The sequence below is a fragment of the Pipistrellus kuhlii genome, unplaced genomic scaffold (assembly GCF_014108245.1).
Source record: "Pipistrellus kuhlii isolate mPipKuh1 unplaced genomic scaffold, mPipKuh1.p scaffold_m20_p_71, whole genome shotgun sequence".
In the NCBI taxonomy this organism is placed as follows: domain Eukaryota; kingdom Metazoa; phylum Chordata; class Mammalia; order Chiroptera; family Vespertilionidae; genus Pipistrellus; species Pipistrellus kuhlii.
In genome coordinates this window covers 365,376-390,776 of record NW_023425575.1, presented here as the reverse complement: position 1 = coordinate 390,776, position 25,401 = coordinate 365,376, and the positions used below count along the sequence as shown (strand labels likewise).

The 25,401-nt window shown below is 41.7% G+C and overlaps 3 protein-coding genes across 3 annotated transcripts in view; all 3 read left to right on the top strand.

Moving 5' to 3' along the window:
* The window catches only part of LOC118710240 (zinc finger protein 420), a 241,764-nt gene that overhangs the window by 10,290 nt on the left and 206,073 nt on the right, over positions 1-25,401 (top strand). Inside the window, exon 3 of the mRNA XM_045575959.1 lies at positions 9,708-9,834. Within this exon, the coding sequence (XP_045431915.1) occupies positions 9,708-9,834 (127 nt within the window). The remainder of the gene's footprint in view (positions 1-9,707; positions 9,835-25,401) is intronic.
* LOC123651699 (zinc finger protein 320-like) overlaps positions 1-25,401 on the top strand; it is a 124,209-nt gene that overhangs the window by 20,643 nt on the left and 78,165 nt on the right. The gene's annotated exons all lie outside the window — the stretch shown is intronic.
* LOC123651695 (zinc finger protein 420-like) lies at positions 1,274-23,368 on the top strand. The gene is made up of 2 exons (XM_045576002.1): positions 1,274-1,419; positions 20,887-23,368. The coding sequence occupies exon 2, from the start codon at positions 20,925-20,927 to the stop codon at positions 22,290-22,292; it is 1,368 nt and encodes a 455-aa protein (XP_045431958.1). The 5' UTR covers positions 1,274-1,419; positions 20,887-20,924; the 3' UTR covers positions 22,293-23,368.

Below are 25,401 nucleotides of genomic sequence, written 5' to 3'. Positions count from 1 at the left end.
TTGGAAATCATATTATTACTTTACACACACACACACACGCACACACACACACACACACCATTGATTTTTTAAAGAGAGGGAGAGGGATAGAGAGTCAGAAACATTGATGAGAGAGAAACATTGTTCAGGTGCCTCCCGCATACTCCCTTCTAGGGATGTGCCCCCAACCAAGGTACATACCCTTAACTGGAATCGAACCTGGGACACCCCAGTTTGCAGTCCACTTGGTTTAATGAGTATCACTTTTAAATATATTTTTATTAAATTCATAGAGATAGTGAGAGGGAGATAGAGAAACATCAATGATAAAAGAGAATCATTGATCAGCTACCTCCTGCATGCCCCCCATGAGGATTAAACTCTCTTGGTTTAATGAGTATCACAAAGTGGTTTTTATGGAACAAGTGTACATGTTTAATGAAATTGTAACTGTCACTGAAGGCTTTTCTATCTTCCATTATCACTAGAGTACGTATAATGGAGAGAGCAGTTATCAATGGATTGAACATTGGAAAAACTTTAAGCAAGAGTCATTTCTTAATCATCAGTGGAGAAGGGAGCTTACAGAGGACCATTATAAAAGTGGAGAAGTCATTGACCAAATATTCAATCACAATACACGTCAGGTTATTCTTATTGTGGAGAAGACACACAAAGGAAGTCAATGTGTCCAGTCTTTTCAGCAGTCTTCAAATTACACAAAACAAGAGAATACTCATTCTGGGGAGGAGGCTGATAAATGGATTCTTTGTGGTAGTCAAATACTCAGTCTAAATAAAATGACAGAAATCCATAATGAAGAAAAACCTTATCAATGTAAAGTTTTTGGTAAAACATCTAATTGGCCTTCAGGTTGTACTCTAAATCAGAAAATTCATATTGGAGAGAAGCCTTACAAATGTAAAGCATGTGGCAAAGCCTTTAAATGTCATTCATCTCTTATTGTACATGAGGGAAAATTTCACACTATTGCAAAATTTTACAAATTTGGAGAAAATAAAACAGGCTTTAGTCAGTCCTCAAGACATATTCAACATCATAGAAATCATATAGGAGAAAAGTCTTACAAATGTATAGAATGTGACAAAGCCTTTAGCCGGTGTTCATCCCTCAGTATTCATCTGAGAATTCATACTGGAGAAAAACCTTATTACTGTACAGATTGTGGCAAATCCTATTGCAGCTCCTCAGACCTTACTAAGCACCAGAGAGTTCATACTGGAGAGAAGCCTTTCAAATGTAGAGAATGTGGCAAAGCCTTTAGATGGTCCTCACACCTTAATACGCATCAGAGAATTCATACTGGAGAGAAGCCTTTTAAATGTAGAGAATGTGGCAAAGCCTTTAGATGGTCCTCACACCTTACTAGGCATCAGAGAGTTCATACTGGAGAGAAGCCTTATAAATGTAGAGAATGTGGTAAAGAGTTTAGATGGTCTTCAGAACTTACCCCACATAAAAGAGTTCATACTGGAGAGAAGCCGTATAAATGTGGAGAATGTGACAAAGCCTTTACAAGGTCCTCACACCTTACTACGCATCAGAGAGTTCATACTGGAGAGAAGCCTTATAAATGTGGAGAATGTGGCAAAGCTTATAGATGGTACTCACACCTTACTACACATCAGAGAGTTCATACTGGAGAGAAACCTAATAAATGTAGAGAATGTGGAAAAGCCTTTATATGGTCCTCAGAACTTACTCTTCATAAGAGAGTTCATACTGGAGAGAAGCCTTTTAAATGTAGAGTATGTGGCAAAGCCTTTAGAAGATCCTCAGAACGTACTAAGCATCAGAGAGTTCATACTGGAGAGAAGCCCTATAAATGTGGAGAATGTGGCAAAGCCTATAGATGGTCCTCACACCTCAGTACGCATCAGAGAGTTCATACTGGAGAGAAACCTTATCAATGTGTAGAATATGGCAAAGTCTAGATGGTCCTCAGTACTTACTCCGCATAAAAGTTCATATTGGAGAGAAGCCTGGTAAATATAGAGTATGTTGCAAAGCCGTTAGAAGGGCCTCAGCACTTACTGCATTTCAGAGTTCACACTGGAGAGACGTCTCATACCATACATGTAGAGAATGTGGCAAAATCTTCAGTGTAGCATCATTCCTAAATTATCATAAGAGCGTTCACACTGGAGAGAAGCCTTATACATGTAGAGAATGTGGCAAAGCCATTACACATTTCTCACACTTAGAGAATTCACACAGGTGAGAAACCTTATAAATGTCGAGAATGTGGCAAATCCATTGGCAGATGTTCAAAATTTACTACACAACAGAGAGATACTGGAGAGAAGTCTTTTAAATGTAGAAAGTGTGACAGCTTTTATTTACTCTTCTTGCCATAATAGACAGCATAGATTTTATAGTTGAGAGAAGTCTTAGAGATGTGCGGAGTTTTATAAGTTCTTGACCAGCAGTGAGAATTTACTGAACATCACAGAAATCTCTCTAGAAAAAAAGCCTAATGAATGTGAAAAATGTAAAAAAAGTATTGAAAAGTCATTCAGATATTATTATACTTGAGAGACTTCCTAATAGAGAATTTACAAATGAGAATAGGCTGGAGCCTTTACCCACAGCTGAAAATTTACTGAACATCAGAGGTTTTATACTGGAGGAAACTTGACACTGTAGAAAATGTGAGAAAGCACTTTCTGGCATGCCTTGGTGGTTTACCTTTCACCACCAACCACAACTTCAGGGTGCAATTCCTGGTCAGGGCTCAGGCCCTGGTTGTGGAATAAATCTATGTGGGGCAGGCAGGAGCTAATGATCCATGATTCACTCTTATCATTGATCTTTATATCCCATACTCTCCTTTCCTGTCTGACATCAATAAAAACATAATTTGAAAGAAGAAAAAACAGTAAGGAAACCTTTAGTCAGTGTGTTTTCCTTCTTGTACATCAAAGAGTTTATACTGGAGAGAAACCTTGAAAATGTAACAAGCGAGATTAATCCTTTGCTTGTCAATGGAGTCTCATTTAACATCAGATAATTCATTGTGAAGGAAAGCCTTACAAATGTGAAGAATTAGGCATAATTTTTAATTATCCTTGTTTTACTAGAGGGAACACTTATAAATGTCCTTGTGTGTGACTTTGATAAGCAGTGGAGCTGCCTGCACTGGGAAGCTCGTGATAGAGCGTCAGCCCATGAACCAGGAAGTCAGCATTCATTTCCCTTTCACGGCTCATGACCTGTTTATGGGCTAGATATCCAGTAGTGTTCACACAAGAGGCAGCTGATCGACGATTTTCTGTTATCATTGCTGTTTCTCTCTCTCACTCGCTTCTCTCTCAAATCCTTTACCAGTGATGTTGTAGTTCAGTGTAGATGTTTCAAACCCAGGATGCAGAACTGCCATGCACCCTGCCTTGAGAGGACACCTCTCCTAGCAGAACTCAGAAAATTAAGTTTATTTCTTTTATTTCCTATTTCATATCCTCTGTGTTACATTGTTCTTTTCTCTCATTTTTCTACTCAGTTGATACTCTTTTATGCAGCTCTTTAACAATGGCATCTAAACCTTTTCTCTCCCACATGAGCCCTTTGGCCCCTGTAGCTTCTGTTTCACAATTTAGAATTTACTAATGCAATAACTGACTTCAGAATTTGGCAATATATTGCTTTATATTCATGAAGTAGGTAGGTGACCATTCATGTTTTCATGCTAGAATGTAGATTTTAAATATGAATGTTAATTTTTATCATATAACATAATAAATTTGCTTTTGTGTGCTTTATAACTGGAATTTTTCTTGTTCTAATTTTCATAAGAATTTCTCTGTTTCCTCATTATTTTCTTTATTAGGATGGACTCAGTCAGTGTTAAACAGTTTGTATTGTCAATTACTTAAATGTTGCTAGATATTGGTCATTCTTCCAAGAGGAATCCCAAGACCATGGCAGATTTTCAGTTAAAAATTTTTATTTTTCATCAGAAGTTATTTTGTATATTGACAGCATTGGGATTGAAATGAAAGACCCACATTCATTCCTTCTCCAGTGTACTGTTGTAAATTTGTACAAGCTGGTAACTTCCAGTTCCTTTGCATGGGCCAACCTAAAGAATCACACAATGATTAGAGAAACTAGATATATATATATATTTAAATATATTTTATTGATTTTTTTATAGAGAGGAAGAGAGAGTGAGGAAGAGGAAGAGAGTTAGAAACATTGATGAGAGAGAATCATCGATTACCTGCCTCTTGCACAGCTCCTACTGGGGACGTGCCCGCAACCAAGGTACATTCTTACATGCCCTTGACCGGAATCGAACCTAGGACCTCCTAGTCTGCAGATCAACTCTCTATCCACTGAGCCAAACCAGTTTTGGCTTTTTATTTGTTTTTTAAATTATTTTATTGGCCGAGGCTGGTTTGGCTCAGTGGATAGAGCGTCGGTCTGTGGACTGAGGGGTCCCAGGTTCGATTCCGGTCAAGGGCATGTACCTTGGTATTGGGCACATCCCCATTGAGGGATGTGCAGGAGGTAGCTGGTCGATGTATCTAGCTCTATCCCTCTCCCTCCCTCTCTCAAAAAATCAATAAAATATATTTTAAAAAATGTAGTTTATTGATTTTTTTTTTTTAGAGATGAAAGAAGGAGAGGAATAGGGAGTTAGAAACACCAATCAGCTGCCTCCTACTGGGTATGTTCCTACAACCAACGTACCTGAATCCAACCTGGGACCCTTCAGTCCGCAGCCCTGCCCTCTATCCACTGATTCAAACCGGTTTAGGCCTGGCCACCTTTTGAATTCTCTAACTCCCCTGTGAGAATGTGTTCCCCGGCATGTGAAGATACTGGGAAAGACACCTCCCTGGGAATGTGCAGCTGAAGGGCAGGCCAGCCAATAGCTCTGAGCACAGCCTCTGGGATCTGGAAACTTCTGTGTGAATTCCAGATTTCCTCCTCCCCTCTTTATGCTTCTGCCACAGCTGGCTTTACTCGCTGGCACCCTAACAGAAGAACAGCCCGTCTATGTGGGGAGCCTCGTGCCATCAGAGGGCACCGGGCCCTCTCCTCCCTTTAAAGAAGCAAAATCCCCGCCCTCTCCGCTCCTGTCTCTTCTCTCCTTGTGAATCCTGTCACAGCCGCGCCACCAGCCAAACCCCAACAATGACGGGAACTCCCCCAGGAAGGGCTGTCCCTGTGGGAGGAGGGGAGGAGCCCAGGCCGCTCCGCTCAGGCCCCGCCCCCCGCAGGGAGGCGCATGCGCAGTCCTGGCAGCCGGAAGCGGCTGCGGAGGGGCCGGTGGCGGCTCCCTGAGGCGGTGTCTGTGCTTTAAAGCCGCTGCTCCCGGCCCCTCCCCGCAGGGCGGGTTGAGGGCGCTGCGGGCTCTGAAGTCCGTGTGGGAGCCCCGCCCGGAGCCCCTCCCGGCGGTGAGTGCTCGTCCCGGGGCTGCGCAGTGGAGGCGCCGCGTTCCTTTGGGGGAAACTGAGGCCCGGCCCGCGGTCTGTCCGCCTGTGGTTGTGGGCCCGCCCGCCGCGTGGTTTTCCCGCCGAAAACCGTCCCCGGGGCCGCCGGTGCCCCCGCGGGGCTGGAGGTCTGGTCAGTGGTTCCCGCCCTTTGCCCTCCCCCGCCCGGCGCTTCCGGCCCAAAGAGCCCGGATGGCCCGGCCTGGGGCTCTGCGCCCGCCTTCCCAGGCCCCCCACTAATCAGGTCTGAGTGCCAGGGGGCCAGTGCCAGGGGGTGGGCTCGGGGAGAACGCGGTGTCCCCGGAAGAGGGACCTGCCCCAGGGAGGGCTTTGTGAGGCGGTGACGGGGCGGGGGCCGGGCTGGGGGGCAGGAGAGGGAGGGAGAGACAGACCCGGGGGAGGAGGAGGGCGGAGAGGGGTCCACAGAGGATGGGGGAGCCGAAGGGGAGCAGCACAGAGGCAGACAGCTGTGGGGGGCAGCACAGACTAACAGGCAGCGGCGGGGACTCGGGCGCGGGGAGGGAAAGACGCAGACGTGTGTGGAGATGGGAGCAGAGATACCAGGAGAGAGCGCCCCGGAAGGGAAATAGGTTTCAGGAGGTTCATGGTCCAGGTGTAGGGACAGACAGAGAGAAAATGGGAGAAAGATCAGGGAGGGGAGGGGGACACAGGAAAGGACAGCAGTGGAGAGAAAGAGAACAGGGAGACAGAGACAGACCCGTAGACAGAAATACATAGCAGTGGGAGGGGTGAGCTGATGGCATATGGATGGTTAAGTTTGATATAGGCTATGTCTTTACATGATTAATTGAACCACTGAATTATTGAAACAGATTTGACTGAGAATTTCAAATCTCCAGTTCATAAGGCTTGCAAATTGCATACTTATTTCCTTCCATTTGCAACTTTTATTCACACAGAGAGAGAGACTGGTATGTTCCTAATGGGTTCCTTGTCATTTGCTGGGATGGCAAGAAGGAGGTGACCTGGAACAAGAAATGGCTGAGTCTGCCCTCACATGATGCTTTATCAAGAAATATTAGAAGCATCAATCTTTTTTTTTTTTTTTTTTAGATCCATGAATTTGTTTTTCTACCTCTGATACTTAATTCATGTAAATGGTCATTAACTCTGAAATCAGCATTGATGATATCTCATACTCACCTCTGGTAATTCTTTTTTTTTAATATAAGGTGGCCTCCACCTTTTTAAAGCTTTAAACCTGGAAATCATTACATTGAAAAGAAACAGCCCTAACTGTTTTTGTTTTTAAACATTTTGTGTAATTTAGATACCGAGCCCTGAATCCAATTTAGATACTGACCATCATACATCGAGACATCCTTTGGTATTTAGCAATATGAGGCAATCTCAGCATGCACTTGTTAAGGATGTCAGAGGTCTTTTTTTTTAAACATTTTATTGATTTTTTTTACAGAGAGGAAGGGAGAGGGATAGAGAGTTAGAAACATGTATCAGCTGCCTCCTGCACACCTCTCACTGGGGATGTGCCTGCAACCAAGGTATATGCCCTTGACTGGAACCGAAACCCAACTGGGGAACCCTCATGCCACAGGCTGGGGCTCTACCCACCGAGCCAAACCAGTCAGGGCGGTCTTTTTTTTGTTTTTATAATATATTTTTATTGACTTCAGAGAGTGGAAAGTAGAGGGAGAGAGAGATTGAAATCTTAATGATGAAAATCACTGATTACCTGCCTCCTGCACGCCCCCTACCGGGGGTCAAACCTGAAACCCAGGCATGTGCCCTTGACCGGACTTGAATCTGAAACCCTTCATTCTGCAGGTGGACACACTCTCCATCGCGTGAGATGGGGTAGGGCAGGATGTCAGTGACTTCAACCATCCAAAGCTAGTTGTGTGAGCTGGCCTAATGTGCAACACCTCTTTCCTTCCCTTCATGTGATCTGTTGAATTAGTGTCTGTGAGCCACCAAGTCCCTCTTATTCATTCTGTGAAAATATATATATTTTAAAAATATATTTTATTGATTTTTTTACAGAGAGGAAGGGAGACAGAGAGAGAGCTAGAAACGTCGATGAGAGAGAAGCATCGACCAGTTGCCTCTTGCGCACCCCATGCCGGGGATGTGCCCGCAACCAACGTACATGCCCCTGACCGGGATCGAACCTGGGACCTTTCAGTCCACAGACTGATGCTCTACCACTGAGCCAAACCGGTTTCGGCCATTCTGTGAAAATATTGAAGGATGGACTGGATTGAACTGGAAATTGGCTCCCATGGGGCCCCTCTATTCATGGTGAAGTCATTGGATGAACCCATTTCAGGAGCTAACTTTCCCCAAAGGCTTTAGCATGAAGACCTGTTCTCTGTAACTTTCTGGGAATGGGGGGAGGAAACCTGCACATGTACAAGTTCTGATTCCACCCCCTCCCACTACCCAGAGGTCTCAGGTGTGCTGGGTGTGACGTCGGTATCCAGCGCTACTGAAAACAGCTCTGGGGGAGCCTCACAGGCCCCGGGAGAGAACTGGTTAAAGATGCTGCGTCAGGGCCTTAGGGCAGGCTTTTTCAGGGGAATTTAGGGGTGTTTTGTTGGGTTTGAGGATACAGTTGAGAGTACATGTGCTCACTGCTGTAGGAGGTTGTGGAAGTCTTTGGAAAGACAAACACACGAAGACAGAATAAAACCCCTCACAGTGTGGTCTCCATGTGGGAGCTAATTGCTGCTGGCTCTCTCCTGTGACCAAGGACAGGAGGGGGTCATCTTTTCCTCATTTCCAGGTCCTTCTGACTGATTTTGAGCTGAGCTGATGAACAGGCTGTGACTCCTCAACATATTGTCACCTGAGAAAGCAACCCAGACCCCAATCAGGACCAGAACTAAATGGCTGCTTCTCAGGTAAAAGTTGTGTCCTGTGTCACAGCCTGTGTTTGCTTTTCCTTGAACATCTGTTGATCTATTTCTCTTTCCCTTCCCACGCCTGTGTCCCCTCTGCTGCCTGTTACCCGCTGCTGGCTGACTCTCAGTGCTGCTTCTCCCTCTGCTCTGTCATTCCTAACCCCCCTTTCTGTGCCTCCACCCACTTCCTCCAATTCTTCTACTTTGAACCGGTCTATCTGAAGTACTTACCCCCTTATTGCCTTGAGTTTACCAGGACCCCTCTTTCTCTTAACCCCCCTTCATGTATCTGGGCTCCCGGGAATCGAATCTGACCTCTAGGTTCATGGGCCAGCACTCAACCACTAGGACACACCAGCTGGAGCAGGCAGAATAATCTTATTTCTTTCTTTTTAAAAAATATAATTTATTGCCGAAACCGGTTTGGCTCAATGGATAGAGCGTCGGCTTGGGGACTGAAGGGTCCCGGGTTCGATTCCGGTCGAGGGCATGTATAAACCTTGGTTTCGGGCATATCCCCAGTGGGGGGTGTGCAGGAGGCAGCTGATCGATGACTCTCTCTCATCAATGTTTCTGATTCTCTCTCTCTCTTCCTTCTTCTCTGTACAAAATCAATAAAATATATTAAAAAAATATATATATATATAATTTATTGATTTTTTACAGAGAGGAAGGGAGAGATATAGAGAGTCAGAAACATCGATGAGAGAGAAACATCGATCAGCTGCCTCCTGCACAACCTTCGCTGGAGATGAGCCCGCAACCAAGGTACATGCCCTTGACCTGAATTGAACCTGGGACCTTTCAGTCCACAGGCTGACGCTCTATTCTCTGAGCCAAACCGGTTTCAGCTAGAATAATCTTGTAAGATTACTCATGGTAAATTTTTCGCTAGGATTATGGTTCATATGAGTCCTATTCCATGAGAACTGTAAATTCCATTAATGACTCTTTTAGTTCAAAGTTCTGTATCAATTTTTCCCTCTATTATTTTCTTTTTCTGTGTATTCATAAGTATAGCATCTGAAACATTGACATCAGAAGCAAAAAAATGAGCTTTTGACACATGTGGAAACACAGGCCCCACATGAGAACCTGGATCAGAATCTGTGTGCAGGCCTATACTCTATCCACTGAGCCAACCAGCTAGGCCTATGCTTTAATTTTAAAGTTTATTTTCTTGTAAAGGGAAATCTGTACTGTGCATCTGTGTACATGTGTCTTCCTCATTTGTCAGTGTTGAAAACACATCAGAAAATGTTACTGACAAAGTGGTCTTATTGGATGATTCAGTATATTCCCCTAGGTCCAAACTTCTAACACCGTTTTCATGTTGGGTGACATTATGAACTCCTGGTGACTTCTTGGTAACTGTCTTTTCTTTCAGGAACCGTTGACTTTCATGGACGTGGCCATAGATTTCTCTCACGAGGAGTGGGAGTGCCTGGACCCAGCTCAGCGGAAGTTGTACATGGATGTGATGTTGGAGAACTACAGCAACCTGGCCTCCCTGGGTGAGGATGACTTCCTTCCGGAGTTCCTACTCCACTCCCACGATTTTATTTCCTTTATTATTATGACATCTCTAAGGCGCTTCTGCTTTCTATGGTACATTTTTGCTCTCAAGGAACAAATTTGGGCCCTAGCTGGTTTGGCTCAGTGGATAGGCTTGGTGGCCTGCGGACTGAATGGTCCCAGGTTAGATTCTGATCCAGGGCCAATGCCCAAGTTGCCAATTTGTTCCCCAGTACGGAGCATGCAAGGCTACAGATCAATGATTCTCTCTCATCGATGTTTCTCTGTCTCTTTTCCTCTTTGAAAGAAAAATAAACATATATTTTTAAAACGAACTAATTGGGATCTTGGCCAGTTTGGCTCAGTGGATAGAGCGTCGGCCTGAGGACTGAAGGGTCCCAGGTTTGGTTCTGGTCAAGGGCATGTACCTTGGTTGCGGGCACACCTCCAGTGGGGGGCAGGAGGCAGCTGGTCGATGTTTCTCTCTCATGGACGTTTCTGACTCTCTGTCCCTCTCAATTCCTCTCTGTGTAAAATCCATAAAATATATTAAAAGTTAATATATATATATATATATAAATAAAAAAAAGGCTGAAACTGGTTTAGCTCAGTGGATAAGGGTCCCTGGTTTAATTCCTGTCAAGGGCATGTACATTGGCTGCGGGCACATCCTTGGAGGGGGTGTGCAGATGGCAACTGGTCCATGTCTCTCTCTCCCTTCCTCTCTGTAAAAAATCAATAAAATAAAAAAAAATATATATATATATATATATGTATGTATATATAAAGAATCAGGAGCCCAATTACTCCGTGTATATTTAATTTTATAAAAACATCCATAGCATCTCCCCAAAGGGCTGTAGCATTTGGCATTTTCAGCAGCAGTGATTGGGAATTCCAGTTGCTCCACATCACAAAGGTATTTGGTGGGGTCAGTGTTCTGGATTCTGACCTGTTCAGTGGTGGTTGAGTGTTGCTTGCCAGTGCTGTTTGTTCCTTCTCATTGTTATAATGTGCATTTCCTTAGTGACATAAGACGTGCAGGATCTTGTCACACTGATTTTCTATGTGTATGTATTTTGTAGTGCTGTGCGTTAAGGTGTTTGGCCCTTTTCATGTTGGTTCTTTTGTGCATGTTGAGTTTGAAGGCTTCTTTCTATGTTTTGCATAATCGTCCCATACATGTTGACTTTTTTATTAATATATTTATTTATTTATTTTATTTATTTTAAAATATATATATTTTATTGATTTTGTACAGAGAGGAAGGGAGAGAAAGAGTTAGAAACATCGATGAGAGAGAGTCATCGATCAGCTGCCTCCTGCACACCTCCCACTGGGGATATGCCCACAACCAAGGCACATGCCCTTGACCGGAATTGAACCCGGGACCCTTCAGTCCCAAGCCAACGCTCTATCCATTGAGCCAAACCGGTCTCGGCAATATATATATTTATTGATGTTAGAGAGGGAGTGGGAGATAGAAACATCAATGATCAGAGAGAATCACTGTTGATCTGCTTTCTGCACACCCCCTATTTGGGATCGAGCCAGAAACTTGGTACTGAGCCCTAATCAGAAATCAAACCATGACTTCCTGGTTCATAGGAGGATGATCAACTGCTGAGCCATGCCAGCTGCGCTATGTTGACTTTTATAAATATATTTTCTCATCCTGTGGTTTCTTGTTTTTTTGTCTGCTGAGAATGCCATATGTATTGTTCTTTTTTTCTTTAATGTTTGAGTTGATACATTGGGAGTTTCCATTTTAATAGAATGGATTGAAATAAAAACTTGGTTATGTATTTGCCTTTCAAACATGTGAAATGTATGAAATTAATGTAGTTTTAAATTTAATAAAATGGAAGTTATATTTGCAGCTATTGTGTAATTTCTGGAATAAACACATAGTGAGACATATCTTAAAGGAGATGAGGTGAGATATAAATTTTGTCTTCTTCCATGTCAAATCAAATGAAGTCTTTTAATTTATTTTGAACGAGGGGCCTGGTGCAATAATTTATGCAAGGGTATGTGGTTCCTGGGCCTGGCTGGGTATTGCTGTACTCCCGATCAGGGCCAGCTGGCTCGGGGGAGGGTTTGAGGGAGGTTTGCCGGCTGCAGGAGGATGGCTGTGGAAGCACACTAACTGCATTCATCTTCTGCTCCCTGGTCAGTGTGCATCATAACGACCCGTTGAGCTGCCAACCAACCAGTCATAATAGTCACTTAGGCTTTTATATATAGAGATGGAACAGCATCATTATAAAAATAGCCCTTTTTTTTCCAGCCCAATATCTTCATTATTTGCAATAGGGCTGAAGTGGATATATGTGTGGCTATGTCTTTTTGAATTTGTGTTCGCTATATAAACCCCAGAAATGGAATCGCTGTGTTACCTGGTACTTATTTGTAAATATTGGAAAACCTTCCATCGTGTATTATTAGTGGCTGCACCAATGTCTTTATAATCCTGCTGAGAGTGCATCAATGTTCTTATTTCTCTACTTCACTTGTGATTCTTTTCGTTTTTTGAGTTATGGATTATGGTCACCCTATTTGGTGGTATTTCATGGTGTGTCAATTTGCATTTCTCTGATGATGGATGAGTTGAACATAATTTAATATATCTATTGAGCATCTTTATGTCCTGTTTGGGAAATGTCTATTCAGGTCCTCTACCCATTTTTTAATCATATTGACTTTTGGTTTAAAGTTGTGAGAGTTGTTTATATATTTTGGCTCTATAGCTTTTGAGGCTATAACATTGCTGGACCTTCCTGATCACCCCTAAGCAAGTCTCTCTGCAGGCCTGATCACCCTTAACTGCTCCCCTGCCTGCCTGATCACCCCTAACTGCCTCTGCCTGGCAGCCTGACCGCCCCTAACTGTCCTCCCCTGCCAGTCTGCTCATCCCTAAGTGCCTTCCCCTGTCAGTCTGGTTGCCCCTAAGTGCCCTCTGCTGCTGGCCGAATGGTCCCTAATGGCCTCTACCTCAGCCCCCACCACTGTGGCTTTGTCCGGAAGAACATCCGGATGGATGTCTGGTCTAATTAGCATATTATCCTTTTATTTGTATAGATTAGTGGCCCAGTGCATGAAATTCGTGTATGAGGTGGGGGTGTTCCTCAGCCTGGTCTGCACCCTCTCCAATCTGGGACCCCTTGAAGGATTTTCTACTGCTGGTTTACAGGGATCGGGCCTAAACCGGCAGTCGGATATCCCTCTTGGATATCCCTCTTGCAATCGGAACTGCTGGCTCCTAACTGCTCACCTGACTGCCTGATTGCCCCTAACCACTCTGCCTGCCAACCTGCTCACCCCCAACTGTCCCCCCACTGGCCTGCTCACTCCAGGCTTACCCCCCCTCACTGTCCTGATCACCTCCAACTGACCCCCACTGACAGCCTACTCGCTCCCAAGTGGCCCCCCTGCTGGTCTGCTTACCCCCTATGACCCTGCCTCCCACCAGCCTGATTACTCACAACTGCCCTCCCCTCTTGGCCCCTAACAGCCTTTACCTCGGCCCCGCCACCATGGTTTGTCCAGAGGAATGTCCAGATGGTCTCCTGGAAGGTCTCTTAGTCTAATCAGCATATTACCCTTTTATTAGTATAGATAGACGCCCAGTGCACAGGTGGGGGCCAGCTGGTTTGCCCTGAAGAGTGTCTCAAATCAGGGTGGGGTTTTCCTTGGGGTGTGGGGCGGCTGGGTGAGGGGCCTGTGGTGGTTTGCAGGCCATATACGTCCCCATGGATTAAGGTTCCCCATTGCGGGGGGGCATGTTCAGTCTGGGTGAGGGGCTGAGGGCCATTTTTAGGCTGGCCACACCCCCTTCAGGGTGGGGTTCCCCGCTGGGGCCTGGCCAGCCTAGGTGAGGAGCTGATGACTGTTTGCAGGGTGGCACACACCCCCTGGTGACCCAAGCTCCCAGCCTCTCCTTTTTTCTTTTTTCCAGCACCTCCTTGAGTGGAGGCCAGGGCTGGCTGGAAGCAGGTATCTGGAATCCTTTTATCTTCTATAATTGAAACCTTGTAGCCAGGGCTGGCCAGGGGAGCCAGGGCAGATGAGAAGCTTGGCTTCCTCCATCGCCAGGGGAAACCCAAGCCTCCTGTTCGTTCCAGCTCTGTGGCTGCCACAGTATTCGTTGGGTTAATTTGCATATTCACACTGATTGGCTGGTGGGTGTAGTGGAGGTATGGTCAATTTGCATGATTCTCTTTTATTAGATAGGATTAGAAATGTAGTCTGTGATTTGCAATACAGAATTCTGCCACCTGTTAATGTGATCATTATACAGTGGTGCCTCGCATAAAGAACGCCTCGCACAGCGAACGCTGCACACAACGAACTTCATTTCATGATTCATACAACGAACTTCGTTTCACACAACGAAGTCGCCCGAGCTTCCACGACTGCTTCGCCCGAGCTTCCACGATCGCTGCCGATGTATTGCATCCTTCCGCGCAGGCACTGCAGGCAGTCGTTAGTCACTGCGCTTAACTTAAGCACGTATCGCAGCAATCGTTCTTCATTACGAATTAAATCACGCACGTATCACGGCAGTCGTCCTTTTAAGTTAAACTCAATATTTTTTTTATATCATGGCTTCTAAAAAAAGCAGGAAGGTGATTTCTGTTGAAATGAAACAGGAAATAATTAGAAGGAGTGAATGTGGGGTAAAACAGTGTGACCTCGTCAAAGAGTTTGGCCCCAGCAAGACCACCATTTTCACCATTTTGACAAATAAGGATGCAATCAAATCAGCCAAAGTAGCCAAAGGAGTATCAGAACTATTTCATGAAAAACATAGGTCTTCAATCCACGAGGAAATGGAGAGGCTATTAGCGATTTGGATTAAGGACAGGCAGGTGAAAGGTGACGTAACAACCCAAGATATTATCTGTCACAAAGCCAAGAGAATTTATGACGATCTAAAGAAAAACGTCCCTGGAAGTAGCAGCAATCAAGATAATGAAGAAGAATTCAAAGCCAGCAGGGGGTGGTTTTTTAGATTTAAGAAAAGGTGTGGAATCCACAGCGTTACTATGTATGGTGAGGCTGGCAGTGCTGACAAGAAAGAAGCAGAAAAGTTCTCTATTAACTTTCAAAAATGTATTAAGGATGAAGGATACTGCCCACAAGTGTTCAATGCCGATGAAACGGGTCTTTTCTGGAAAAGAATGACGAGCAGAACCTTCATTACAAAAGAGGAGAAGAAATTGCCAGGACACAAAGCCATGAAGGACAGACTTACCCTTATGTTTTCGTCTAATGCCAGCGGAGACCTCAAGATCAAACCTCTATTGGTTTATCACTCTGAAAATCCAAGAATTTTCAAGAAAAATAACGTAATTAAGTCCAAACTGCCCGTCCATTGGAAGTCCAATCAAAAAGCCTGGGTGACCCAAGTTATCTTCAACGAATGGATTCTGGAAACCTTTGCTCCTGCCGTGAAGAAATTCTTGCAGGAAAAAGAACTGCCGCTCAAAGCCCTTCTGATACTTGACAATGCCCCTTCTCACCCAAAAGACCTAGAGGAAATATTGCAGGAAAATTATCCTTTTATCAAGGTGCAGTATTTGCCACCAAACACCACATCCATTCTTCAGCCAATGGATCAGCAAGTTATTGCGAACTTTAAAAAACTCTACACTAGAGCCCTCTTTAATAAGGTGTTTGAAGAATGCGAGTTTGGTGGAGACAATATGACTGTCCGAAAGTTTTGGAAGGAGAAATTTGATGTCCTTATGGCAATACGACTTATACAGAAGGCCTGGGAAGAAGTGTCACAAAGGACCCTCATTTCTGCTTGGAAGATGCTTGTGCCTTCATGGACCCAGGAAGAAGCAGTAGTTGATGACACAGAAGTGGTGAAGGACATCATCACAGTGGCCCAAAGGTTGGAATTAGAGGTAGAGGAAGAGGATGTAGAGGAGCTTATTGAGGAACACGAAGAAGAGCTGACAACTGAAGAGCTCCAAGCACTTCTGGTCCAGCAACAGGACAATGCTCAAAGGGAAGCGTCATCTGATAACGAGGAGCAACAATCAAACAATCAACCAATCCCAACTGCTGACATCAAGAACATCCTGGTCAAATGGAAAGCAGTTCAGGAGTTTACCAATGCCCACTATCCGGATTCAGCTGAAGCAAACAGGATCAACGATCTTTACTCCGATACTCTTGTCCGTTATTTCTGGCAGATGTTGGAGAAAAGAGAAAAACAAACGACTTTGGACAGGTTTTTCATGAAACCATCAGCCAAAAAGCAGAAAATGGATGAAGATGTGCAAGATTCGGTAGACTCTACTTAGTCTGTCTTAAAATTAAAAAAAATGTGTGTTTTTTAAAAAAAAAATTATGTTTTTAGATGTATCTAAATAAAAATAATAACAAAAAATTTATCTTTTTTTATGTTATCTTAGCATATTTTATGCTACAGAACGAATTATTTTTTTTAACATGTATTGTTATGGGAAAACGCGTTTCACATAACGAACTTTTCGCATAACAAACTTGCTCCTGGAACAAATTAAGTTCGTTGTGTGAGGCACCACTGTAATGATTTTCTCTCTTTGTTGTGAGCATGGTAACTACTTAAAATATCTTATTTTCTGGCCTAAACCGGTATGGCTCAATGGATAGAGCGTTGGCTTAGGGACTGAAGGGACCCGAGTTCGATTCCTGTCAAGGGCATGTACCTTGGTTGCGGGCATATCCCCAGTAGGGGGTGTGCAAGAGGCAGCTGATCGATGACTCTCTCTCATCGATGTTTCTAACTCTCTATCTCCCTTCCCCTCTGTACAAAATCAATAAAATATATATTTTTTAAAAAAACACCTTATTTTCTAAAGTTCCATAGGAGAAATCAACGTGATATGTGTATTTTCTAGAGCATCACAATTTTTTATATTCTCTATATTTTTGTACATACAAAGAATCTTCATATATTCATATTTTAGTGCCGTGTAGAATTTATAAATTACCTCCAGAAGTATATTTCTTAAGGATTATTTGTAAGGCACGTCTAATTATGTGTAGATGTGATATCGAGCAAGTTTTGGAGCTGGAAAAATTTTGTCCTCTCCATTCTTGATGATCTCTTATGTCAGTATTCTTGTTGGGTGGTTTTTGTTCATTTATCAGTTCTGTGTTTTATTTCATGCCCCTTTTTTTTTTTTAATATATTTTATTGATATTTCACAGAGAGGAGGAAGGGAGAGAGATAGAGAGCTAGAAACATCGATGACAGAGAAACATCGACCAGCTGCCTCTTGCACACCCCCTACCGGGGATGTGCCCGCAACCAATGTACATGCCCTTGACCGGAATCGAACCTGGGACCTTTCAGTCCGCAGTCCGACGCTCTACCACTGAGCCAAACCAGCTTCGGCTCATGCCCTTTTTTTACCCCCAATATTATTCCACTTAGAAACCAACCCCCTAATGGTCATAGAGGAGCTGTTTTTTCCAAGAGGAGTTATATTTTTATTTGGTAGTATTCTGGAATTCATGATATTCTCATTGTTTTTTAATCTGTTCTCACATTTATATTCATTCTACTTAGACTTCATTGGACTGCTTGCATTTGTATGTCTTTCTTCAGTTGTCAGAATCTTAAAAGATTAACTTTTTATATAAGGTACTTTCTCCTTTTCACTATCCTGTCTTTATGGTATCCTCTTGAAGTTTGAGTTGTTAGTATCTTAGGAATTCCTTAAATTGTATTAATATTTTCACATTTGTTGGCTTTTCTTAATCAAAATTTTAATGAATTAATATTTTAATGATTTATGTACAAATTCTTTGATTATTTAATTTATTTTATTTTAAAAATATGTCATTATTGATTTCAGAGAGAAAGGGAGAGGGATAGAGAGAGAAGAGAGAGAATCAATGAAGAGAGAGAATAATCAACTGGTTGTTTCTTGCATGATTGGGGATTGAGCCTGCAACACAAGCCTACCCTGTCATGGAACCAAACCGTGACCATCTTAATTCATAGATGGAAGCTCAACCACTTAACTACTGCTGCCAGACAAATTATTTGATCTTTGAAGTTGAACATATCTTTCACTAATGATTCTACTGTATTTTTTAATTCTGGTGTTAGAATTTTCAATTGTCCCTTTAATGTGGTGTTTATAAAATACAAAATACTTTCTCATTCTATTTTTATTTTGGGGATATTATTTAGTTGTCTTTTTGTTTTCTTTTGGGCTTTAAGATATTTAGTTCAATTCTTTTTCAGGTAAGTAATAAATTTTCATTAATGTAGTGTCAGTTTGATTACATTTATTTTTTTTTTTCTGGTGGTACACTTTTTTGAACGACATGATGTTTTTGTTGAGATTCCACAATTGTAAGGTAGTGGGCTTTTGAACATGCTTTCTATAGGAGGAAACAAATAATAACCATTTGCGGAAGAAATCCTTTCAGGATCTGTATTCTTGTCTAGGTTCTCTGTTTAATTTCCCTAGTTGAAATATTCTCTGTGTCTTTCTCAGACCCACAGTATCTTTTTAGACTTCATATATATCTTCAATACCACAATCTTTGTGGTGCTCAAGCAATTTCTCTTTGTTTCTTAGTAGTGGCTGCTACAGGGCACTCACTGTGTACCGCCATTCTGTTGTACTCTGTGTCACGCACAACAGACGCTTGTTATTCAAGATGCTTCAAAACAGGGAGATCATTCAACACGCACTTCCCTTATCTCTCTCAAAGAAACAACTGAGAATTGGTTGTGTTTTTGTAATATTGCCATCGTTTTCCAAGGGGTTTGAGCAGGTACCATTGATAAATGTAAGCAACTCTGTGTTCCTTTTTCATGTTAGTTTTCTTCATTGTACCTGTCTTGAGCTTTGTTTGAATTCTGCACTTGCTCTTGGAGGACTCCAGAATGTCATTTGGTCAGTTTCTGCTGGTAAGTTCAAAGTACACTCACCTGATTGTCAAAACCTAAATATCTGTTTTCTTTCAGCTCTACTATCTAAAGGTAACCATACCTTTATGCTAAAGCCTGGAATACAAGATTTATGCCCTGAAATAATACTGGTAAGATATAATGTACACTAAATGAAAACCTTAGAATTTGAGGAAGAGTGTAATGAGAACGGAGGATATTAATATAAACAGAACTAATCTGAAATACTTTGATATAATATAAGCGTAATCTGCTGTGTCCGACCAATTGGTCGACCATTTGATCAACCTTTCAACCAGTCGCTTTGACATGCACTAACCACCAGGACAGATGATCTGACCAGTAGATTAGCTTGCTACTGGGGTCCGGCTGATCGGGACTGGATGAGAGGGCCGGGCATCCCCTGGAGAAACACACTGATCTACCATTTGTACTTCTCTGGCTGGCTGGCCCCCATCCACCCCAATCGGAACTGGGCCATCGCCCTCCAGGCCAAGGGACCTCACCCGTGCACAGTATCATGCACCAGGACTCTAGTTATCATAATGAAATTCTTGTTACCTAAAGAGGTCATGTGTATTAACGCATTTGAGAAACCTCCCAATTTAAGTTCACTTACATTGGGAGATCTGTGTGTTTATGCACATGAGGGTTGAAAACAATTATTTACTGTTATGCATTCTTGGAAAGAAAATCTGTATAAACTAGGAATTCACATAATCTGTAAATAATCATTTGAATTGTTTAAAATATAGGGTGGGATTAAACTTTCAATCATTTCTAAAATGTATAGATTCATAATATATGTATAAAATTAAAATGTGCTCAATTTGGCAATCAATTATGTTTTTTTTAAATATTTTTTCATATATTTTGTTGATTTTTTACAGAGAGGAAGAGAGAGGGATAGAGAGTTAGAAACATCGATAGAAACATTGATCAGCTGCCTTTTGCACACCCCTACAGGGAATATGCCCTCAACCAAGGTACATGCTCTTGACCGGAATCGAACCTGGGACCTTTCAGTCTGCAGGCTGATGATGCTCTATCCACTGAGCCAAACCAGTTTTGGCTCTTTAATGTTTTTTTATTAAAAAAATATTTTTAGTGATTTCAGAGAATAGGGGAGATAAAGGGGAGAGGAAAACATCAATGATGAGAGAGAATCATTCCTTGTCTGCTTCCTGCATGCCTACCATGGGAGACTGATCCCAAAATCAGGGCATGTGCCCTCACTGGAAATGGAACCATGACCTTCTTGTTGAGATTTCAAAGTTCAACCACTGAGACATGCTGGCTGGGTAATTTGGAAATCTTTTAGACAAGGATTCATCCTGACAATGTTTTGTGCTTATTTTTATCTATAATTTTAATAAATTCAGAAAGCTTTTTTTTATACAACTATCTTGGTTTAATGGGTATCACAAAATGGTACTTATGAAACAAGTGTACATGTTTAATGAAATTACAGCTGTCACTAAAGGCCTTTCTATCTCCCATTATCACCAGAGTACACATAATGGAAATAGCAGTTATCAATGGATTGAACATTGGGAAAAGTTTAAGCAAGAGTCACATCTTAATCATCAGACAAGTGAGCTTTTAGAGGACCATTATACAAGTGGAAGAGTCTTTGACCAAATATCCAATCACAATATATGTCAGGTTATGCCTATTGTGGATAAGACACAAAAAGGAAATAAAAGTGTCCAGTCATTTCAGCAGTCTTCAAATTACACTGAACAAGAGAATATTCATGATAGGGAAGAGGCTTACCAATGGAATTCATGTGGGAACGTCTTCAGTCAAATATTCAATCTAAATAAAATGAAAAAAGTCCATAATGGAGAAAAATCTTATCAATGTAAAGATTCTGGTAAAACATGTATTTGGCCTTCAGGTTGCACTATAAATCAGAGAATTCATCCTGGAGAGAAGCCTTACAAATGTAAAGCATGTGGCAAAACATTTGAATGTCATTCATCTCTTATTGTACATGAGGGAAGAATTCATACTATTGCGGAACCTTACAAACTCATGGAAAATGGAACAGGCTTTTGTCAATCCTCAAAATATACTCATCATAGCAATTCTAGGGAAGAAATAACTTATAAATGTTCAGAATGTGGGAAAGTCTTTAGCTGGCCCTCAGACCTAACTATGCATCAGAGAGTTCATACTGGAGAGAAGCCGTATAAATGTGCAGAATGTGACAAAGCCTTTACAAGGTCCTCACACCTTACTAAGCATCAGAGAGTTCATACTGGAGAGAAGCCTTATAAGTGTGGAGAATGTGGAAAAGTCTTTAGCCAGACCTACTCCCTTAATCGTCATCAGAAAGTTCACACTGGAGAGAATCCTTATAAATGTACAGAATGTGGAAAAGTCTTTAGCCAGTCCTACTCCCTTAATCATCATCAGAGAGTACATACTGGAGAGAAGTCTTTTAAATGTAGAAAATGTGGTAAAGCCTTCAGTGAGCTCTCAAAACTTATTCACCATCATAAAATTCATACTGCAAATAACATTTATAAATGTATAGTATGTGGCAAAGCCTTTAGCCGGTTCTCACACCTTACTTATCATCAGAGAGTTCATTCTGGAGAGAAGCCTTATAAATGTAAAGCATGTGGCAAAGCCTTTAGGTGGCGCTCAAACCTTATTACGCATCATAGAGTTCATACAGGAGAGAAGCCTTTTAAATGTAGAGAATGTGGAAAACTCTTTAACCAGTCCTACTCCCTTAATCGTCATCAGAAAGTTCACACTGGAGAGAAGCTTTATAAATGTAGAGAATGTGGCAAAACCTTTAGCTATTCCTCCTCCCTTAATCTACATCAGAGAGTACATACTGGAGAGAAGCCTTTTAAATGTAGAGAATGTGGCAAAGCCTTCAGTGAGCTCTCAAAACTTACTCGCCATCAGAAAATTCATGCTGCAGATAACGTTTATAAATGTTTAGCATGTGGCAAAGCCTTTAGCCAGTACTCACACCTTATTTATCATCAAAGATTTCATTCTGGTTTGAAGCCTTATAAATGTAAAATATGTGGCATAGCCTTTAGGCGGTTCTCACACCTTACTTACCATCAGAGAGTTCATTCTGGAGAGAAGCCTTATAAATGTAAAGTATGTGGCAAAAACTTTAGCTACTCCTCATACCTTAATCGTCATCAGCGTATTCATACTGGAGAGAAGCCTTATACATGTAGAGAATGTGGCAAAGCCTTTAGCCAGTACACATCCCTTACTAATCATCAGAGAGTTCACACTGGAGAGAAACCTTATAAATGTAGAGAATGTGGCAAAGCCTTTACCCACTTATCAACCCTTACTAATCATCAGAAAATTCACACTGGAGAGAAACCTTATAAATGTAGAGAATGTGGGAAAGCCTTCAGCAGATCCTCAAATCTTACTGTACATCAGAGAATTCATACGGGAGAGAAGCCTTATAAATGTAGAGAATGTGACAAATCCTTTGTAAACTCCTCAGGCCTTACTAGGCATCAGAGAATTCACAGTTGAGAGAAGCCTTATAAATGTAAAGACTGTCGCAAAGCCTTTAGCCAGTCTGCATCCCTAACTAAGCAACAGAGAGCTCACACTGGAGAGAAGCCTTATAAATGTAGATAATATAACAGCCTTTCATCAGTGTTCTGCCTTACTGTACAGCAGAACTCATACTTGAGAGAAGAGTTACAGATGTGAGGAGTGTCTTAGTGCTTTACCAGCTGTGAGAATTTACTGAACATCACAGACTGGATACTGGCAAGAAGCCTCACGAATGTGAAAAACGTGGAAAAGCCTTTGAAAGGCACTCATGTCTTGGTGTACCTAAGGGACGTCATACTAAAGAGAGTCCTTACAAATGTAGAGTTTGGGCTGGAGCCTCTACCCACGCGATAACAAAGTTTTCATCTAAGGATATAAGCTTCAAAGGTTGAAGCTACATTGAAAATGATAAAGTAAGGTCTTATACATTATCAGGCATGTCTCATAGTGTATATTCTCATTTATGTTACATACAACATCTGGTCATTATTACTGGATCGAGATCTAGCAGATAATAAAGAATGTGATAAAGCTTCTCAGTATGCAAACCTTACCTGACTTTCAGATTTCATACTGGGGAGAAATTACAAGAGCAAACATTGTCCTCAAATCTTTAATCAGCATCTGTAGCTTATTGCTCTCATTGGAGTTTATTCTAGAGCAGGTTGTCAACCTGTGGGTCATGACCATCTGAAAACATGTTTACAATTCATAACTAGCAAAATTAGAGTTATAAAGTGTCAATGAAAATAATTTTATGGCTGGGGGTCACCACAACATGAGGAACTGTATTAAAGGGTCGAGGCACTAAGAAGATTGAGAACCAATCTGTTCTAGAGGGAAACCTTAAAACTGAAGAATGTGGGAAATCATATAATTGGACTTATAGCCCCTGTGTCATTAGGATTGTAACTGGGTAGAAATTATAGATTCATGATATAAGAGGAAGGATTTTTGTTTAGAATATACAGTTTATAAAGCTCCAAGGAATTTATGCCTTAAGTGACTTTAAAGATGTAAAACTTTAACCAAGTATATAATTGATTATGGATTTTAAAATTTCACTGAATTCAGACTAGATAAGTAGCCAAAATGCATTTCAGGTTATTGCTCTAAATCAGATGTTTTATTACAGAGAGTACTCTAAACTTTAAATGTAGTTGGGTAATGTTTGTATACTTGAATATATCAAAAGAATTGATGTTTCCATATGTACAGTTATTTAGAATGTTATTTATATTGAAATCATCTGAATTCTTTTGAGAAAGAAATAATGTTATTCTATTTCCATACACTTGATGGTGCTGTTTTATTCCTGGTGTATGTGTGAAATCATGGGGTTGATTGTTTTTGCCTTAAAAATGTGTGAGCTGTTGTATATTATATGAACTTCACTTTTGTATACTTTCCAAATGAATTTTGGGTACATTGTAAGGTGCACTATTTTATTCTATTAGAGGATAATTTTATTGAATAAATCTTTTAAAATAGTTCTTGAGTTTTGTAAATGATGTCATCAAAGTTACTTCCTATTCTGTGCCAATGAAAACTTGTTAGGTCATTCAGTTTGTGGTTATCATATTTAGGTGACCGGAATTATCCTCAGGACAGTGCTGTCTGTGTGATGGATTTTTCATAATTAAGAGGAGTATTGCAATACCAGTGACATTGTTGTGCCCAGGACGCAGAATTGGCATGAGCTCTGCATGTGGAGAGAGGACACCTTACCCTGGCTGAACTCAGAAAAATTAATTCTATTTTCATTTTCCATTTCCTGTTTCTCTCTGATTCTTCACTGTCTTCTAGGCTGCCATTCCTTTTGCAGTGCTATGACCTCAGCATGTGGAGCTCTTCCTGTCCCACATCAGCCTTTCAAACCCATGTAACTTCCACTTAGTAGTTTCAAATTTATAATGCAATGACTGACCCCAGAATTTGGCAGATATTTTGCTTTATTTTCATGAAGGAGGTCGACCACCATGTGGATTTTCATGCGGACACCTATAGTTTTTAATATGAACATGAAGTTCTGGAATACCACAAATTGGCATCTCAGTAATTGGAATGATTCCTCTTGTCCTGATTTTCATTGGAAACAATAATTTATCATTGCTATCCCGTTAACTTCTTTATTGGGATGGAATTAACCCTTGTTAAACAGGTTTTATTCTCACTTTTTTATTTTTATTTTTTTTTAATTAATTTACTTTTTAAAATAAATATTTTATTGTTTTTTTTACAGAGATGAAGGGAGAGGGATAGAGAGCTAGAAACTCGATGAGAGAGAAACATCGACCAGCTGCCACCTGCACACCCCCTACTGGGGATGTGCCAGCAACCAAGGTACATGCCCTTGACCAGAATCGAACCTGGGCACTTTCAGTTCACAGGCCGACGCTCTACCACTGAGCCAAACCAGTTAGGGCTAATCTCACTTTTTTATGTATTTTTATTGATTTTAGAGAAGAAGGGAGAGGGAGAGAGATGGAAACATCAATGATGAGTGACAATCTATTCTTTCTTGAATGAAGCCTAATGTTGGTCATTGTTTCTAGAGGAACCCCAGGCATCACGGCAGCTTTGCAGTTGAAACCTTTTAAGATTTGGATGCAGCCGAAACCTGTTTGGCTCAGTGGTAGAGCGTTGGTCTGCAGACTGAAAGGTCCCAGGTTCGATTCCGGTCAAGGGCATGTACCTTGGTTGTGGGCACATCCCCGGTAGGGGGTGTGCAAGAGGCAGCTGGTCGATGTTTCTCTCTGATCGACGTTTCTAGCTCTTTATCCCTCTCCCTTCCTCTCTGTAAAAAATCAATAAAATATATTAAAAAAAAAAAAAGGTTTTGGATGCAAAGGTATTTTGTATATTCACAGCCTGACCAGAGAGGTATGTCCATTGGCATTAGCTGTCCCTGCAGTGTTTACCAAGCCATCACTAAGTTCCAGGAACAGCAGGTAAACAGAGATTGAAATGAAAGCCCCACATTTATTCTCTGGTGTCCAGTGCTGAGTTTGTACAAGGTGGTGAACATCAGTACATTCTCAGGTACTGCTCTAAATCAGAAGGTTTATTACACAGTGCACTC

Excerpts from the sequence above, each read along its gene's own strand:
- LOC123651695 (XM_045576002.1), top strand. The coding sequence starts at position 20,925 with ATGCATCAGAGAGTTCATACTGGAGAGAAGCCGTATAAATGTGCAGAA.